The following is a 20,124-nucleotide window of genomic DNA, read 5'->3' on the forward strand; positions in this document are numbered from 1 at the left end:
GAGCATGATGATGAAACATTGATATGTAAAACTGAAAAAACTAATAATATTATTAGTTTTAAAATTTAAAAAAATTGATAATGTTCTTAATTTTATTGGATAATTGAATCAAATCAATAAATAAAAGGGCAAAAACGTTTAACCTCATTATCTTTTTTATCAATTAGTGAAACAATTATCTGGAATATTACTATACAAAATTGATAATGCTGTTAATTTTAAAAATTAAAAAAAACTAATAATACTATCAATATTACCAAATAAAACTTATTGATTCAAAAAATCTTATTTAGGACCTGACCTACCAAAACATTTATAAATAAAATTTTTGGACAATTAACTCTCTCTCTCTTTTTTTTTTTTTTCCTTTTCCTGTTGTCCACGTGCGTTGCTTTTTTTTCTTTTCAAAATTTCTTCCAAAGGAAAATTACCAAACCTCACTTTCACTGATTATTCAAGCTACCCATTAGTTTATGGAAAGAAAAGAACAAAGGTGGAAAAGGAGATATTTTTTTTTTTTTTTTTGAAGATAGAGATAAAGTGTAAAGATATTTGTACTACTTGCCGTTAGCGGTTCCATACTTATGGAAGGGCCAAAGGTTTACCAGCCGCTCAAGCACCGCTGCGCTTTTGGAGAAGTAGCCGGAGAATCCATGGGGTGTTGCTGGTGGGGGAAAATCTTCTGCTGGCATGGCAAATGGCCGAATCATCTTCTCCATCTTCTCTAATGTCAGATATGACCCGACTTCTTGTAGCCTTTCAGGACCCATTATTCGTAATGTGTGCTCCTGATGCAACCAGGCAGCTTCACTATCGTTCTTCTGCAAAGTGTAAAAAATTAAATTAAAAAAAAATTCACTCGCTTTAGGTTTCAGCATATATAACGATTTTCCAGTATACATATATGAAAATTTTTGCCGAGTTTTAGATAAAGTAACTTTGAATCTCCAAATTTTAGATCAAGTCTTTCTATGTTTTTAAAGAAATGACCAAAGCTAAAATTTCAGAAAGAAAGTAAACTTCGTATATTTTTTCGGCTAAACATGTCTAATTATTCAATTTGTTACGTGGCTAGTTATAAAATGGTCCGATTCACATTTTTGGGACAATCAAACAGGGTCCTAAGGTTAATATCAAGTGGTTAAAGATCTTAGGTCATGTTTGATTCACAATACTAATAGGGAGGTATTAATAATCCTATTAAATTAGTGTGGTATTAACTATCCCACCCCTACCCCATTACTAATAATCCTACAAATTTGTTGGATTAATTATCCATTGGATTAATAGTCCTAAATCAAAATGTCAAAACAAACATAGGATGATTGGGCCCACGGATTAATAATCCTAATCCCATGCTTTAATCCTTCCAATCAAACATGCCCTTAACGTTCTGTTGAACAATCAGTCTAGTGACCATACAAGTCATTCTTTCAAGTAGTAGCTGCCAAGCATACCCAACAACAGGGTTGGTAGATTTCATGGTAATCTTTCAGTTACATATCCTCTAATTGAAGAAACATTACCTCCAGGGGAGATAAATCTGCACCTCGGCTAAAAGTCATCTCAATGCGGAACCTTTTTGGGTCTTCTAAAGCTACCTGCAATTCAATTTGATAAACTCATTGGTCCGAGCAAAACAAATTTATGGATATTCCATTATTAATATGAGAACCTTTCAATTTGCAATAATTAATTCTACAATTCAAGAGAATGAGCATTTAATCACACAAGCACATATAAAATCCCTAGGTTCTGTCAGAGTTTTCAAGCTCTAATAAGCAAGGTCATGATCTCAGCTTGTGTTATATTAAGTAAATTCAACACAACTCAACAAGCCTATGTCCCAATTGTATTGTAGCAAGCCAGGTTTAATTTAAAAGGCCTCGATGTGATCATTTTAACGCTTTTACATTGTCTAGACTGCTTCAACATTGAAGGATGAAAAGCATTTTTCTTGTCAGTGAAGCAAACTACAACAGTTGACCAAAGCCAAAGACCTATCTAACAAACCCAACCCAGTTGGACAAACGAACCACCAAACTTAAAGACCACCAAAAAAATCGCTCCAACCACTGGGACAAAATGTAAATCAGATGCCAATATTGTGCAAATAGGTAAACCATGTCCTTGTTTTAACTCCCCGGAGTGATTTTCCTGGTGGGATGATAGTAATGGAGAGCAAAGTAAAAAAGGGCCCCAAACCATCCTTAAAACATACCTTTCCTTTTCATAAGGACCCATTCCAATCGTCATCTATTATCCCAATACATTATGAAAAGCTGTTGTCTAATATCTAGATTTATTTAAGTTTAGCCTTTTTGGCTACATTTACCCATTTTGTAGTTAGACTCAGACTAGTTTACTATGAAGCACAAACACACCAAAAATGGTGTAGGGGAGCATGAATCGTGTAATGGACACGCCTAGTTTACTATTTTCACCCATTCCAATTTTTAGTTTTTCTGTAATGGACATGTCTTGGATGTGTGCCCATGGTTGAGACATGTCCTCAACACGACTGGGGTCAGTTTACGATTCTGAAAAAGTCGTGGATCATTGTTTGATTTCAAAGGGATATGGGATTTACATGATAATGAGTTAGGTGGTACTTATTTGTTTGGAGGTTAGGTGGGATTTACACTTCATAATCACTTGCATACACGATATTCTAATTGGAATTTTGAAATAAAAACAAAAAAGTACACCTGCTACCACAAAAAATGATTATGTACAAACAAAAAGAAGTTTTTGAGTAAAGTTACCTATCATTTTTGTTCATTAAGTTGATGTAGAAATACCAACCTCAGTGTTCTCAAACATCCTCAAAACAATATAACTCATGTAGTCAAGCTCCTTTGTTTTGTGCAAACGCTCCAAAGCACTACGGCAAACAAGGCTATCCTCTCCTTGGAGAGATTCATCCAAATTACAATAACGGAGGACATTCATCAGGGAATGAATATGTGACTCCTGTTATTTAAAAATACACCAAGTTCAGTGTGAATATGAAATAGCTAAAAGGAGATCAGTTGTATACATAAAATTCCACATTAACACCTCAGAAATTTGATGAAACAAATGATAAACAAAACTTACACTCAACATATTAAAACGACAAGCAAAAGCCAAACTGCACAACATATGAAAAGGCCAAGGGAACTTGAATAGCCTTTGATCTTATCAATAGTAGATCTTTTTCGTTTAAATAAAAAGGTTGAAAGAAAGACAATCATTTCTTTTTTTCTTTCAAGTATAATGTATCTAGGATATTTGAGAGGGCTTTGACATTTTTTTTTTTTATTTTTTTATTTTTTTTATTTTTTGCACTTCTTGAAGATGGACAAATATCTATACAACCGTGTGATTTGTGGCAACTGAAATCTAACATTTTCTGTAAAGATCATGCTCCTGCTCCTGCTCCTGCTCCAACTCCAAACAAATATTGAGAAAGAGAATATCCCTCTTGAATAAGCCATTTAAAATAGCAAACCTTGTCATATTTTTATTTTTAAGAATGATAGAGGCTTGCAAGGAAGATACCCACAACTCAGTTAATATTGGGAACTAAATCGAAGTGTTCCCATCTCCTTGAACACAGTCTCCAGCAATTAACCAATACCACAATAAAACAGAAAAACTTATAAGTTGGGAGGTTTTATTAAATAGGGTGTCAGGGAGAAGAAAAAAGAAAAGAAAAAAAAAGAAGGAAAAAAAAAGATGTTTGTAGTTGCATTATTTTGAGAGATTTCGTTGTAAAGGGATGCAAGGATCTTCGAAAACAAATTTGAGGATCTAGGGATATAGGATAGGATTTGTTATATATCTTCATTTTGGGTTTAAGTTTCTTCTCCTTTAAAGGAATTCCATTCTATTTTTATTGGTAGGGATTGGAGGGCAGTGAGTGATATGTAAACTTTTTTTTGCTCATTTTTGTGTATTTTGGTGGACGATTTGTCCTCCACCTTCTTCTACATGTTTTCTTTTCCTATTTTTAATAAAATATCTTTGTTGCCAATAAAAAATTAATAAATATATATTAAAACAATTGTAGTTTTTGGATGCTAACCAAATTGTTTAAATGATAAAGAATAGCTTAACTGTGATTCTTTAGAAGCATACAAAAATCAAATGCTTTCAAGTCTTACATCAATACCAATTCATAGTATGCGTCCATTAACTAAATAATTTCTGTTTCTTGATAATTTTGTGAAGCCAGAGTGATATTTCTCCATTGACTTTCTTCTTTTTAAGTAATGATTGTCTGCACAGAGAAACATAACAGGAGCATTTGATATTTCTTGATGATTCTAGTCAAAACTGAGTACAAGACATTCCTGAGCAGTTATTAAATTATGTCTTAATTTTGTAGATATTAATTAAGTGTAATTCTGTCTCACCAAATAGGCTTTAGCAGATAATTTCTTACTATGTTACCTATATACTGCGTATTAATTAGCTGCATATTCTATTTGTGAAACTTGGAACATGTTAAAATTTATCACCTACTTCACCCACTTGAACCTACTCCACTAAACCTAACCCACTACACCCACTTAAACCTACTCCACTAAACCTAACCCACTACACCACTACCACCTCACCTACTCCACTAAACCTAACCCACTACATCACTACCACCTCCTCTCCACCTACTACTCCACCTACTACATACCTACCTCCTTTAAATCTTCTATATATAGGACTCATTGTAAACACAAAATACAACAATCAATAATACAATCAATATCTATACAATTCTCTATTTCTCTTTATACATTAAATTTTTCTACATGGTATCAGAGCAGGTTTAGAACCTAGTATTTTCGCTTCCCCGGCGGGCGGCAACCTCACCTTAGCCGCCCGCCGGACCTCAACCTATTCCGCTGTCATCTCTATCAATACATATAGCTTCCAGTTCGCCGCCACCAGAGGCGACTTCTCTACATACAAAGATCAACCACCTTCTCAACCTTTTAGTTCTACTACTGTGACCCTCTCTATGATGGTTCTGGTGTCTCTGCAATGTGGGCTGTTCTTACTATTGTTGTTGTCTTTGACTTCTCTGTGGGTGCAACACTTGGAAGGGGTGTAAATAGGGGTTTTGCAACACTGCTTGCTAGTACTCTTGGCGTTGGAGCTCATCGAATTGCTAGTTTTTTCTGGAGAAATATGTGAGCCCATACTACTTGGGCTTTTTCGTCATCATACTAGCTGCAGTAGTGACATTCATAAGATTTTTTCCAAGAATGAAAGCAAGATACGATTATGGGCTGCTGATATTTATATTAACATTCTGTTTAATATCAGTATCTGGTTATAGAGATGATGAGGTGTTAGAGATGGCCCACAGGAGGCTATCCACCATACTCATCGGTGGTGCCAGCGCTGTGATTGTGTGTGTATGCATTTGTCCATATGTGGTGCTGGTGTTGTCAAGGGCTTCCAGCCATCTATCTATCAGGCAAATAATGGTGGGGCCAATTTTGTGGCACATGGTTAGAACCTTTTCAGAGGACTACAATGATTTGAATGTTGAGCCTTCGTTTGGAGAGACCAATCTCGACTTTGAAGGCAGAGAGAGGAGCACTAAGGAAAGCACACCCATTCTTCTTTTATTTATTTAATCACACTCACCAAGTTTGTTTCACTCTCATTATCACATCCATACACACCGGTATCATGTTGTCTTCAACTTTCTTTTATTTATCATTTTAAAATACACCCTTATCATGTTGTTCCCCACCTTCTTTACTTTATATATATATATATATATATATATATCTCTTTTTATTATATTCTATTACTCAAACTCTCCTCCATTTGATTTTAAAATCACTTATTTTTTATTTATTTTTTCCAAATCACTTTTCCTCCTTTTTACATACCCCCACTTTATTTTTGAAACAATCACCCTGATATTTTTCATATAATCCATCTATACATATTTTTTTTATCTATTTTCTTTCTCCCTTGTTTTCTTTCATTTTATTTTTATTTTTTCAACACAACACTCCCAAAAAAAAAAAAAAAAAAAAAAAAAACATTTTACAAACTTGTCATTTCTTCATGCCGGGGATCAACCCCGATCAGCATTTTACACCCAAAAAAAAACAAAACAAAAAAAACAAAAAAAAAAAACACACACACACACAAAACAACCACATCCACAGGCGGGATTTTGCTTCTCTACTCTGCTGCGGGTCGCTTTTTCTTGCCTCCGTCCTGGGCGGCCCTTGCCGGTGCTGCCTCTGTGTTTTCCGCACCCACTCCACTGGGCACGATCACTACTCCCTGCTCCTCCACTGCAGCATATGGCGGACCTCCAAATCGGAACATAACGGTGGCCTTCCGCTTCAGTTCCTTATTTTCCGCCTTTAGCACACTTATCTCTGCTCGCGCATCCTTATACATGCGTTGGAGCAGAGCCAGTTGGGCGTTTAACTGCTGCACCTCATTTGTCCTACTCTGCAGCCGGTGCGACAAGTTTGTGACCGCAGTCATGGTTTCCACACATGACTTCAAAGTATACTGATTCGCCTCAATATCTGATTGCGCTGCCATTCTTTGCTCCACAGACCGCATAGGAAAGGTCAACGGAGCAAACTCAGGGGCGTTTGGTTGAGATTCAAGGGCAACCGCACCGGTTATCTCTCTTGTGGACTCGTTGAGGTCGGGAAAGAGAGTAAGCAGACCACGGGAAGAAGAGGCCATGTTCTGGGTAGCTGGACGGGAAGAAGAGGCCATGTTTTTGGGTTGCTAAGTGTTTCAGAGAAGCAGCGATTACCGATTGGTACTGTCAGACAAGGTTGGTTACAGAGTGTTTCAAGATTTGCAGCTCTTCGAGACAAGCTCTCTGAGAATGCAGAGGTTTCAACTGGTTTGTTATGCTTCCAAGCCTCAGCCTCCGCTTCGGTTTATAAAGACCCTGACGAAGAGGCCGACACGCGTTCTGTCGGTCACGTGCATCGCCGCGTGTCTGGCGCGCCTTTTGATGGCTCGCCGCTCGATGATTTCTGTCGGGCACATCTTTTGATAAAGTGGGCGCGCCTTTTGAGGGCGCGACTTTTGCGGGCTCGATATATATATCTACATGTATATCTTTTGGGCAGCCTATATACACACTCATACAGTGTCTTCTACATCGGTCCGACATGACCCTATAAACTGTCCCGACATTAATTCCGGTTAGCTCCTTTATGGGTCCGACAAGACTCTGTAAACTGTCCCGACATAGATTCCGGTTAGTTTCTACAAGGGTCTGACAAGACTCTGTAAACTGTCCCGACATTGATTCCGGTTAGTTTCTACAAGGGTCCGACAAGACTCTGTAAACTGTCCCGACATTGATTCCGGTTAGTTTCTACAAGGGTCCAGCAAGACTCCGTAAACTGTCACAACAACTGTCACCACATTGTCTGCTACAACGGTCCGACATGACCCCATAAACTGTCTTCTACAACGGTCCGACATGACCCCATAAACTGTCTTCTACAGCGGTCTGACACCGCCATCCAGTGTCCTCTACACCATTATGACACCACCATACAGTGTCCTCTACAACGTTATGACACCACCATCCAGTGTCTTCACCAATGGTCTGACACGACCATACAGTGTCACCTATCCTCTTTTATTTTTATGTATTTTCTTGTTTTGTAACTCTCTCCAAACTCAAGTTGGCTAGTTCCTATCCCCCTTGAGTTTGCGGGGGGCTGTTAAAATTTATCACCTACTTCACCCACTTGAACCTACTACACTAAACCTAACCCACTACACCCACTTAAACCTACTCCACTAAACCTAACCCACTACACCACTACCACCTCACCTACTCCACTAAACCTAACCCACTACACCACTACCACCTCCTCTCCACCTACTACTCCACCTACTACATACCTACCTCCTTTAAATCTTCTATATATAGGACTCATTGTAAACACAAAATACAACAATCAATAATACAATCAATATCTATACAATTCTCTATTTCTCTTTATACATTAAATTTTTCTACAGAACACTTAGAAAGAAATATAAAGGAAAAGAGAGAAAAAGGGAGAGATTGGGGGTTCAACTCCCCTAGGAGCTAATATAACAACTAACAATTGACTTTCACCAAAAAAAAAAAAAAAAAAAAAAAACAGCAAGAGAGAGAGGCCATGCAAAGTTGGGTGGCGAACAGCAAAATTCTGCAATGAGTATTGCGACATTAATGGTGCCAACAACAGGATTATGTAGTAATTTTACTAACCGATGTGAAATAAAGGCGTGTCCGCACATGTCGTTCTGGTGTTTTCACATTAGCATACCTGATGGAAACAATAGGAAATATAAGTTTTACTAATAAGACAGAAGTCTCCATATTTCCTTTAACATTTTATTAAAATTTCTGTTTCATATATGTACTCGTTTAACCTATATTAGCGTATATGAGTGAGGTTGCATGTAATGTTACAAAAGGTTCATATACTCACTTTGGATCCAAGCGGTATTTGATCTCTTTATCATCATCATCATCCTGATCCATTGACATATCACTGGTAAAACTAGCCCGTCTGCCATCTTCATTCTTACTGTGATACTTCAAATGGTACTCTATTTCCTCTTTCCCAATTTTAGTGGATTGATCTTGATTATTCTTCAATTCAGCAACACTGATCGCTTCTTCACGAGTATTCCTCAGATCAATTAAAATTTTACCCAGCAAGCGACGAGCAACCTGAGTGCCCACAAGTTGAGGGTAAAAATTAATACAAATTTGTGTCAAGAATCATTCACAGCTACAGATGTATTATTATCATGTACAAAATTGAGGCTGCAGAAAATATACACGATATGAAGATATGATAAGACTACCAATCAATGCAAACTGAAATTACATTTTAAAAGGATCATCCAGACCCTACTGTAAGCGGAAGCCTTGAGCACTGGATACAACATGTTTATAATTGTGCAGTGACAATGTTATGACATATATGTCTGACGTGATGCTGCGTATCCCTGGCAACATTTAGATATGTTCATGACTCAACCTCCAATACACCAAAACATACCTAATCAGTAAGGAAAGACAATGAAACTTTTAATTATTATTGTATAGCATGTTTTATCGAAAAGTCCTACACTTTCATAGCATGTTTTCTTGATATAACATAAACTACCCATTGTAGTTGTTACCCCATTGCTCTGTTCATCTATTGCACCCCTTGCTGATGTTGTCATTTGGTTTCCTTGAGAGGCCCAGTTTAAATGGGATTTGTCTAATGTTGGACCTGGATGGACAGATCCAAGATCCAAGATCCAAGATCCAATCCAATCTTAACATACGACGGTATGAGTATTCATTGCCATTTTGTTCATCACACTTGTAAAAAAAGGTTTTACATGAAAAGACTTAATGCTGTAAAATATTTTCATCCAAACAAATGGAGTTCAAGTAAAAGAAAATTTTCTTCCAAGAAGACCTAAAAGCAATACATGAGCTGCCAAAATAAATATATTCATAATTGCATCCACAAAAGTGAAATGGAATGGGATGCTACAAACAGGGAGTTTACCTTTGAGCCAATCTTTAGCTTCTGCTTTGGATTGATCCCATATTCATTAGGGATAACACCATCCGCAAGTAACTGAAATAACAAGGCAGAGCATTCAGCCTAACTGCAATGATGACATAATATGAACAGAAATTCGTAGTGTTTCCAAGTAGAGATGCTTAACATGGGGATCATTCTATCCACAGTCTAATTCTTGCAGTCCCATATACCTGATTAGACTTAGTACTTCAGGGCTGCAGACAGCCCAATCTTTCTAATACAAACGGTAGACAATATCCATCCAAAGGTACAGAAAAAATCAGAATTTATGGGAACAAAGGGGCATGATGCATGCACTGTAAACCACAATAACTTGTTCTACTGCGGCAAAATTAAGCAGGGCATAACATTGGAAAGACAATTCTTAAGGGGAAACAATACTATCTAAAAATGTAGTGATTACCTGACCAACTTTGAAGAGTTCACACAACCCTTCTAAATTAAGATGTGCATTGTGCAAGAGATCGTATCTGTCCATGGAAAATAGAACATTAACAAGCACAACAAGGATAAGAGGCATTGAGAACTGAGACAGAAAAAAGACACACAACAGCATATGTTTAGATGAAGCATGGGCTTTGAGCAGAATATAAAACAAGACTTGCACAGCCCGTCACATATGAAACAAGTATCACTCAAGCGGAAATGTTTTTATTTTCTCAGTAAGTTGATTTGAAACTAGAAAAACATCATCGTGATGAAGAGACAACAAAGCCACAAACCTAATCCAAACCTACATCTGATGATTTATGGTAAAAATGTTCAAACATTTTACAAGTTACATACACAGATACATATTACTAATTCAAACAGTTTAAATAATATGCATCAAGCTACAGAATTTTTCAGATGCGTGTGGAGGATAAAAAAGTTCAACATCACAAGAAAAAATAACCTGCAAACACCCATGAGGAGCCTTGTTAAGGTAGTTCTACTGAGGATCTTATTCACATTAAAACATAGTTTGCATAGCTCACCCTATTGATAAATTAGAAAGGTTTGATTTGGGAATAGTATTTTGTCCACAGTACCAGTCTAACATAAAATACAGGTAGATGACTTACTTGCAAGAGTCATAAACATCCGGAATTTGTGTAATATCAAACCGTCTGCAAGTGAATCCACTATGTTAGTCAAATCGCCTGTCTATCATGTCTAATCAATCACATCCACTACTTAAATATACAGGATCCGGTAATTAATTATTTTTGATCAATATCAAAATGAGTCTTGCAAAATGTCATCATAATACTGAAAAATTCTAAATATTCTATGCTGGATGATGATTATACATTGAAAACTTACTCTTTGCGTTCATTATACAAATCTCTCTCAAGCTTTCTCCACCGTGCATACATCAGAAGAAATCCCTCACTCCCACAGGGTAATCCAGCAGCTATACGATCAACATCAATGTTTGTCTTGCCAAGGGCCTTTGCTTGGTCATATGGAAGAATTACATCATATGATGCTGTCTGTGCAAGATTCTTATCTTCGTCAGTAGCAAGTAGTCTCACTTGTTCAGTGACCTTTTTAGTCAGTTGCACCTATTTTCGAGCATTCAATTAGAAGCACAAATGAAGGGAAAACCAAAATGTTAAAATCCACCTACTCTCCACCTACTTCACCCACTTAAACCTACTCCACTAAACCTAACCCACTACACCACTACCACCTCCACTTCACCTACTCCTTACCTACTACACACTCACCCTCTTCTATATATAGGAATCATGAATCATTGTAATAGATATAACATTACATCAATCAATAATAATACATACAATTTATTCTCTCTCTTTCTCTATACATTATTTCTTACATGGTATCAGAGCGATAAGATTTAAGCCTGTATTTCTTTCTCACCGGCGGGCAGCCGGCCGACACCTTTGCCTTTGCTGCCCGCTGGAATTTTCTACACATACCTTCCACTCTCCACAGCCGTAACTCTGCAAGAAGAGAAACTTCGCTCCATCATTTTCTTCCACGAATCTTCTTCGTGGCTTTCGAGCTCGTCTCTCACTATCTCGTGCAATCGATCTTTGCACTTCATCGCCACATGTGAGCAACCGTGGCCGTCGTAAACGCCGAAAAAGTGCAAATCCGCCGGATTCTGACTACTCCGGCGGCAAAGCAAGAGGTGAATGGCCACAGCGTCTTCCATATCTCTCCTCCTTCCACGCACAGAAGTCATGCCTAACTTAGGGCATTTCTGAGCCACCTCAGGCTCGTTTGTCACATTTGAAGTCGGAGATGCACACTGTTTCGCAGACGTCGTCTCTGATTCACCGTTCTCCACCAAACGACCTTCACTAATCACGCAATTCTCAACTGCTTTTCCGCACTCAGACAGCTTCGAATCTGCCACCAAAACATCCAATTTCTGACGTTTTCTACCGTGCTCTTCCAGATTCTTCTCAGCTTGGTGATAGATTTTTCATAATGGTTGCTACCGCCGCTACTTCTGCATTTTTTCCAGTTGCATCTCCTCCACCTGATTCTGGTGCCAAGACATCCAGCAAGCTTGGAGGACCTCCAGCAAATGTGGATGCACGAGGGATTAAATCAAAATCTGCTGCCACTGGGGGTTTGCAGGTTAAGGCCAATGCACAAGCCCCTTCCAAGGTAAACGGTACCAAAGTTGGTGTAATGGAGGGGCTCAAGAGTGAGGATGATTCGCCATCACTTCACCAAAGGACTTTTATCAACCAACTGTTCACCCACGTTGGGCAGTGTTACAGCTGCAAATTTGTCTTCTTATCACGTGAGGTGATGATGAGATTTGTGAATTATTTGAAGTGGTTTGAGCTGGAATGCATATCTTCAGAAAAGGAATGTGCCGGTAAACCTAAGATAAACTATGTTAATATGTTACAGTGTGTCTCTCTCTCACTTTACTTTTTCCACCACCCACAACACATTATCATCGCCATTCCCTAACCCACATGGACTTGTTCCCATAGTTTCATACAACTCATCATTCATCCCACTAGAATATATAGAATATATATATATATATTTAAAAAAAAAAAAAAAAAAAAAAAAAAAAAATACAAATTTGCACACCAAACCTTCCCTTATTTTATTCATGTTGGGGCTCATCCCGATCACCATTTTACACCAAAAAAAAAAAAAAAAAAAAAAAAAAAAAAAACAAAAACAAAAACAACCACAAGATTTGTTTTCTTTTCTGCAGACGGCCACCCACCGATCTCACTTTTTCGCCTATTCCGCCGGTCTTTTCTTCTTGCCTCCGTCCTGGGCGGCCCTTGACGGTGTTGCCTCCGTGTTTTCCACTCCACTGGGCACGATCACTCCACCCTGCTCCTCCACTACAGCATATGGCGGACCTCCAAATCGGAACATAACGGTGGCCTTCCGCTTCAGCTCCTTATTTTCCGCCTTTAGCACACTTATCTCTGCTCGCGCATCCTTATACATGCGTTGGAGCAGAGCCAGTTGGGCGTTTAACTGCTGCACCTCATTTGTCCTACTCTGCAGCCGGTGCGACAAGTTTGTGACCGCAGTCATAGTTTCAACACAGGACTTCAATGTATACTGATTAGCTTCAATATCCGTTTGCACTGCCATTTTTTGCTCCACCGACCGCATCGGAAAGTTCAACGGAGCAAAACCAGCGGTGTTTGGTTGAGGTTCACAGGCCACCGCACCAGTTATCTCTCTTGTTGACTCGTTGAGGTCGGGAAAGAGAGTGAGCAGACCACGGGAAGAAGAGGCTATGTTCTGGGTAGCTGAACGGGAAGAAGAAGCCATGTTTTTGGGTTGCTGAGTGTTTCAGAGAAGGGTTGGTTACAAAATGTTACAGAGAACGAAGAGGTTTCAACTGGTTTGTTATGCTTCCAAGCCTCAGACTTCGCTTTGGTTTATAAAGACAGAGACGACGAGGCCGACACGCGCTCTGTCAATCACGTGCATCGCCGCGTGTCAGGCGCCCCTTTTGATGGCTCGACGCTTTCTGTCGGGCACGTCTTTTGATGAAGTGGGCGCGCCTTTTGATGGCACGCTTTTTGATGGCACATCTTTTTATGAATTGGGCACGCTTTTTGATGGCACGCCTTTTTATGGATTGGGCACACCTTTTGAGGGTGCGACTTTTTAAGGGTCCGACAAGACTCTGTAAACTGTCCCGACATTGATTCCGGTTAGCTCCTTTATGGGTCCGACAAGACTCTGTAAACTGTCCCGACATTGATTCCGGTTAGCTCCTTTATGGGTCCGACAAGACTCTGTAAACTGTCCCGACATTGATTCCGGTTAGTTTCTACAAGGGTCCAGCAAGACTCCGTAAACTGTCACACCAACTGTCACAGCATTATCTGCTACAACGGTCCGACATGACCCCATAAACTGTCTTCTACATCGGTTTGACACCACCATACAGTGTCCTCTACAACGTTATGACACCCCCATACAGTGTCCTCTACAACGTTATGACACCATCATCCAGTGTCTTCACCAATGGTCTGACACGACCATACAGTGTCACCTATCCTCTTTTATTTTTATGTATTTTCTTATTTTGTTCCTCTCTCCAAACTCAAGTTGGTTAGTTCTTATCCCCCTTGAGTTTGCGGGGGGCTGTTAAAATCCACCTACTCTCCACCTACTTCACCCACTTAAACCTACTCCACTAAACCTAACCCACTACACCACTACCACCTCACCTACTCCACTAAACCTAACCCACTACACCACTACCACCTCCACTTCACCTACTCCTTACCTACTACACACTCACCCTCTTCTATATATAGGAATCATGAATCATTGTAATAGATATAACATTACATCAATCAATAATAATACATACAATTTATTCTCTCTCTTTCTCTATACATTATTTCTTACACAAAATTAGGATCCTTTTTCTATTTGAGATCCGTAAGAATATTTGGTTTCAGAACTAGGGAATTTGAAGTGAACCAATGGCATGATGGAAAATAAGATGTAAATTAGGGTGGTGAAAGTAGTATCTACACTGATTTTTTTTTTCATTGCATAACTCAGCAGAATGAGAACAAAAACCACACTACAGGGTCAGAAAGGAATTTAAGATTTCTCATCAACCTATCAGATTCTGAGTAAATTTCATTTCATCAACCAATTGAAAAGTAAGATTTGAAATATGCTACTGAAGTTGATTCAGCCAAACTCCAATTACCAATTTGGGTAGAAGCTCAGAAGCATTACAAGGAAGTCCAGCTCCATCGACCGTCCAAGGTGCATCAGGCGATTTGTTGCTATGAATGTCCTTTGCTCCCGAAGTTATGATCTCGTTCAACCTAGCCTGATGACAGATAAAAAGAAATAACTGCTAAGATAAGGAAATAGTAGCAAAGCAATTTTCAATCTGGAATTGTTAAGACTTGAAACATAGAAACAGAACTTTATTTGATCAGAAAATATGGTTTGACATCCTAAATTGTATAATTGATTAATGTATGGGTATAGCAAGGAAAAACATTTTGTTTTTTTTCCATCAAAATGGGCAAATGCTGAACACACAATATTAGTGGAAGGAAACCAAATTTCCAGTGTTCACACTACAAAATTTTGTTCTATTTACCTATTTCGTTAAAAGAAAATATTGAATAACAAAAAAAAAAATACTAAATTTATTAAACAAATCTGATAGAGTAGAAAGAAGAGGACTGATAGAAAGCTGATGAGAACATGGGCATGTTTAAGTCACTTAGTCTCATTCTTCGTTATCATAGGTACTGTTTTTTAAAAAAATATTATCGATGGTAATTTTTTAATTCCTATTACTAATCTAGTTATGAACCCCTTTCCCCAACCAACCATTAAAACATTTTGTTTAGTTTCTAATATTCATTGACCTTCATTGACCCTCAGCATTTTTGTTGATCTCCATAATGATTTTTTTCATTAGAAAAATATTTAAGTAAACAAACCAAATGTGCAAAAATAAAAGAAAAAAAGTTTCTATGGCAGTCAGCCAGTCACTCTTCCAAGCATTCATGGAATCCTGCTCCTGGTTCCTGCATTACTGTAGGTTAGATGGAATCAGGAAACATTAACAGGGCACATTTTTACATGTTTCAAGATTTTAGTTAGAATCGATTAAATGTCATTAATCTAACTGAATGTGATCTAAGTTGGAATTATCGTGTTTTTATCAAATCTAACAAGCGATTTTAAACATCATATATAATATATATAGTAGACAAGAAGAAAAGAGCATAGCCAGAAAAAAAAAAAGAAAAAAAGAGCAAGTAAAACCTTAGCTTCTTCCATCTCAATACTGGCATTGTCAAGTCCATCCAACATAGAAGAGTCCTTGCTAACAAGTGAAACCTTCAAAATTGACCATTTTGGTCATATAATGTTGACAAGCATACACAAACCCCTCGGAAAAAAAGGATGTACCAGGATTGGTGTTAGCTGCCCTTCCAAGTCGAGGAGGCCTTTGGCAAATGCAGCTGCAGACATCTGTCAACAATATCTAATAAATGATGCCAACATAAAAAAAAATGCAAAAGTCGGACTAATGACGCCACACCTTAAGCATTAATCTTGCTATAATAGTTGGACAACAAAACGTTCAGGGAGGGATGGGGGATTGGAGCAGTCACTCAACAAAATGGAACAAAATCAAGATCAAAATTCAAATAGAGTGAAAAGTTGGAGCACAAAACACGAAAGCTATTAAGCCTCCGTTTGGGAAGTGGGTTGGCTTTTTGGCTTTTTGGCTTTTTTGGCTATTTTAGCCTGGGCTAAAAAGCTTGGTTTGGGAAGGGCTTTTTGGCTTTTTGGCTTTTTTGACTTTTTTTGTGAGAGAAGAATGTAATGATTATAGGTTGGATGTGATGTTTTGTTTGTTATGGCTAAAATAGCCTATTTTGTTTTTTGTGGCTAAAATAGTCAAAAAAGCCTGAAAAAGCCCTTGCCAAACAGAGGCTAAAAAGGAAACTAAAAACACCAATAAAACCTCAGAGGCTATACCTGTACACGACCCTCATCAGAGCTGTATATCTTAAGATCATGACGATATGTACTATGGAGGCGAAGCAAGCCAGTACCTTCACCTGAAATTAGTGAGGGAGGGAGGGGGTTGGAGAAGCAAAAAAATAAATCAGCTATTGAATCACTATCATGACAAATTAATTGGACTTGCGGTTTAGAAAGCTAATAAACTTGTTTGTACACTATATTGCAAATGAAAAACCTCCGCTTAGCAAGTTGAATTTTTTAGGATAGTGTAGGTACATGAGTGGAGATCCTAGGCCCAAACCAGAAGCTATAACAAGTAAACATATAACGTAGCACCACTTTAGATACATCAGTGTCCGTGTATATTTTGATTGATGAAGCACCATTATGATATGGCATAACATAGTCAAGTACAATGAAAACAGATGACCTATGTCCCAAATTATTGCTGCCAATTGACGATGATCAAATAAAAATCTATTAATTTCAATGATTTCATTCTACACTTTCAAGGTAGGAATAAATTACTATTAAATGTAGAAAGTGTATGAAAGAATTTAACCTGGATACATATTGTTGCGGAAAAATCTACCCAGTTCTTCAGCCTTAAAAAAAAAAAAAAAAAAAAAAAAAAAAAAAAAAAAAAACAAGAGCAGCATATATTAATGAATCAGAACAATAGTAAATGTTATGTGAGAATTGAAAATAAGTACCCAATGTGTGCCATCCACTGACAAAAACACATATCAGTAATTCTCAAAGGACAATAATCATCAGAATTTTGGTAATAAATGAAAACACAGGCAATCACAGTAACAAATGAATGATGTGATAAAAATTAGCACCTGCTTTCTGCCAGCATGCGTAAGAACACCTCCATATTTAAGAACCATCAGTGCTTCAACAGGTCGTTCTTCTTCACCTTCCCCATTGCTTTTTGCAATTTTAACCCACTTTAATGGCTTTAGTTGAACCTTCCTATAAATGCCAGAGAAATGTCCCCCCTGGATGCCAAAACATTTACAACAGAACAAATAGAACATATTGACAATTTGAACAATCGTTAGGTACCAATGTAAAAAATAAATGTTCTATGCCTGTCTTCAATGAATGGCACAGAGCTAATAGCAGTTGAAGCATATTGCCACCCCGGTTGGTTAAACGCAACTAAAGATAATTCACTAGCATTTAATGTTTAGGAGTTTTGGTTCACTATGGCATTTCTCTAGGTTTACATATATATTGTTCTTAGTAACAGTGAATGCACATGGTTCCAACTGAAACTTTTTCAGTCAAGTAGCAATCGCATAATGCGGATACCCTCAGACTCAATCAAGCATTCAGGTTGGGAGCCCAAGCATTTACCATTGCACCAGAAGTGTATCCCAACTTTGACTACATAAATATACCACACTTCTTAATAGGATGCCAATGTGTATCTTTTTAAGTGCCAAATGAACCCATAAACTAGACACCGGTAGCTTATAGCACATCAGTAATCAGCTATCACAAAAGTCCATCAGGTAAATATAATGAGCAGACTTGGGGTCATGTTGAGAATATTGGTGTCACCAAACACCGCAAATTTCAGGGATATGTTTATCCTACCCACTAATTGATGTAAGCTACACCTACAAGTTACAACTATTGTAAAGCCTTAAGAATGTATCAAATATTAGTAGGTGTAGCCGCCACATTTTGACCAGCTATAAAACTTAGGCCCCTTCTCTTCGTTTCTTGAGTTTCACGCTGTGATTATTCGTTATTTCTTTACTTAATTTTTTTTAATGGCTCTCATCAAGAAAAATGTTGAACTCTGCCGCATCTACATGTTTGGATGGAAGGGAAAGGAAAGGCAAGTGTAGGTAGGAAGGGAAAGGAAAGAAAGGAAAGGAAAGGGAAGGGTTACTCTTCATATTGTGTGGATAACAAAGGGATGAGAAGCTAAGAAGCACAGACAATTCTATGGAGGAGGCGCGCACTTCACTACTACCCCCTACTTGTTAAATACCCAAACAAGTCATGCACTTCCCTTCAGTTGCCCTCAATCCAGATGTTGGCAAACCATTTAACTCTCTGATCCATAAAAAGTGACTCTGCGGCTCTAGACGAACATTATAAGTAATGACCATGATTTATTTGGAAACTTCAGAATGCATAATTTAAAAGACATATATGAATGTACCTCTTCAAGAACTGCTTTGACTTGACGAAGTTTTTCAGCATGCTCAATGTCTTCAGCTTCACTATCACTTTCCCGATCAGGTCTAAATGAGGTTAAATTTTGACATTAGCTCAGGCACATTACTTTTGTCGAAGCAGCATTCAATATCCAAATAAAATGTGAATTCTCCATTTTCACAAATAAATATTAACCACATAAGCATAAGTAGTTTGAAAAGGCAAGAAGGATGCTTTCTATGCTTTAAAGGCAAGTGTGTTATAACTTCTGGAAGTCATATGTAATGCGCCACAAATAGCGGGTTGGTTGAGAAGGGAGCGCACCTACTTTAACAATGAGCTAGAGTATAGCATGCAACCATCAAACTTGGTGATTTATGTTAAGTCATGCATAAAACTACTATTATTTTCTTTCATGGAGGAGTTGGTTGAAAATGTATTGTACTACATATATTTCATACAACGCAATGGAATTACAGAGAATTTTTAATTTTTTATTAAATGTGCATAAGAAGTGATACCTAGTACGTGGTACCAGAATTCTTGTGGCGTCTAACAAATCTTGCAGCTGAACAGCACTTTTAAGTTTTGTCTGCCGAAAAGAAAAAGAAATAGAAAAGACAAGAAAATTGAAGTAGCATTTACACAAACAAAATGATAGAATGATAAAGGGAAAAGAAGAACCTCAGTTCTAGGTCTCCCTCCATTGTATTTTAGCATCAAGTTTAACAGCTTTTCCTCAGTAACCTTCAACTTCACCTTCTGCTTTGGAGTTCTATCACCACTGACAATGAAAAAACATGACTAAATATTAAAAGACCAAGGTAAGTCACCAATGAAGACGAGAATAAAAGGACATATATCTTACTGACGAATAATAGCAATCACACATCTTAGCTCCTCAGCCTGCCCGAATGTGCCAATGATCCCACTTCCTTGACGTGTTAGTCCCTCAGAAGGCAGAACCGGTTCATTGACTTTCCATGGTAAAGTTGGTGGAATTGTTGAAGAAAGATGGGGGGCTTTTGCATCTAGAAAGATCTTCCTCAACACACAAGCAGCATCATCATAATATCTGTAATTAAGAAGAGATTCCATAATAATGTCTCACAATGACAACAAATGAACACTCAAAAACAGTAAGATAGCAAAGCAGAAGATAGTATGTCACAGTAGCAATATCTATTATGTTGTGCACAGAGGTATGCACAATGTTCACGCACTCAAAAGTGCTAATTGTCCATGTTCCCACTGGGATCTAATCATAGAAGAGGTTGAAACTTTGTGATGCTGGTGTTTCAACTTCCTCTTCATACCCAGAAAGAAAACAAAAAGAAGAAGAACTAGCAGAAGCATAAATATTGAT

General features: G+C 37.8%; 1 protein-coding gene across 5 annotated transcripts in view; it reads right to left on the bottom strand.

Annotated features, from left to right (window-relative positions):
• Positions 1–225: 225 nt before the first annotated feature.
• LOC114312853 (inositol hexakisphosphate and diphosphoinositol-pentakisphosphate kinase VIP2) overlaps positions 226–20,124 on the bottom strand; it is a 30,548-nt gene continuing 10,649 nt past the window's right edge. For 4 of the 5 annotated variants that reach the window (XM_082922727.1, XM_082922729.1, XM_082922728.1 and 1 more), the window contains 19 exons: positions 19,627–19,833; positions 19,443–19,542; positions 19,280–19,350; positions 18,763–18,844; positions 17,423–17,581; positions 17,140–17,182; positions 16,590–16,672; positions 16,014–16,076; positions 15,867–15,941; positions 14,785–14,910; positions 10,908–11,149; positions 10,667–10,711; positions 10,006–10,072; positions 9,564–9,635; positions 8,481–8,725; positions 8,258–8,315; positions 2,806–2,973; positions 1,527–1,601; positions 226–821 (listed from right to left, as the gene is read on the bottom strand). In XM_082922727.1, coding sequence (XP_082778853.1) covers positions 558–821; positions 1,527–1,601; positions 2,806–2,973; positions 8,258–8,315; positions 8,481–8,725; positions 9,564–9,635; positions 10,006–10,072; positions 10,667–10,711; positions 10,908–11,149; positions 14,785–14,910; positions 15,867–15,941; positions 16,014–16,076; positions 16,590–16,672; positions 17,140–17,182; positions 17,423–17,581; positions 18,763–18,844; positions 19,280–19,350; positions 19,443–19,542; positions 19,627–19,833 — 2,245 coding nt within the window. In that variant the 3' untranslated portion in view covers positions 226–557. Of the gene's footprint in view, positions 822–1,526; positions 1,602–2,765; positions 2,974–8,257; positions 8,316–8,480; positions 8,726–9,563; positions 9,636–10,005; positions 10,073–10,666; positions 10,712–10,907; positions 11,150–14,784; positions 14,911–15,866; positions 15,942–16,013; positions 16,077–16,589; positions 16,673–17,139; positions 17,183–17,422; positions 17,582–18,762; positions 18,845–19,279; positions 19,351–19,442; positions 19,543–19,626; positions 19,834–20,124 lie in introns of all 5 variants that reach the window. The other variant, XR_014365474.1, reaches the window with a different exon arrangement.

This window comes from Camellia sinensis, chromosome 4, assembly GCF_055761805.1.
Source record: "Camellia sinensis isolate YWXY chromosome 4, ASM5576180v1, whole genome shotgun sequence".
Taxonomy (NCBI): Eukaryota; Viridiplantae; Streptophyta; class Magnoliopsida; order Ericales; family Theaceae; genus Camellia; species Camellia sinensis.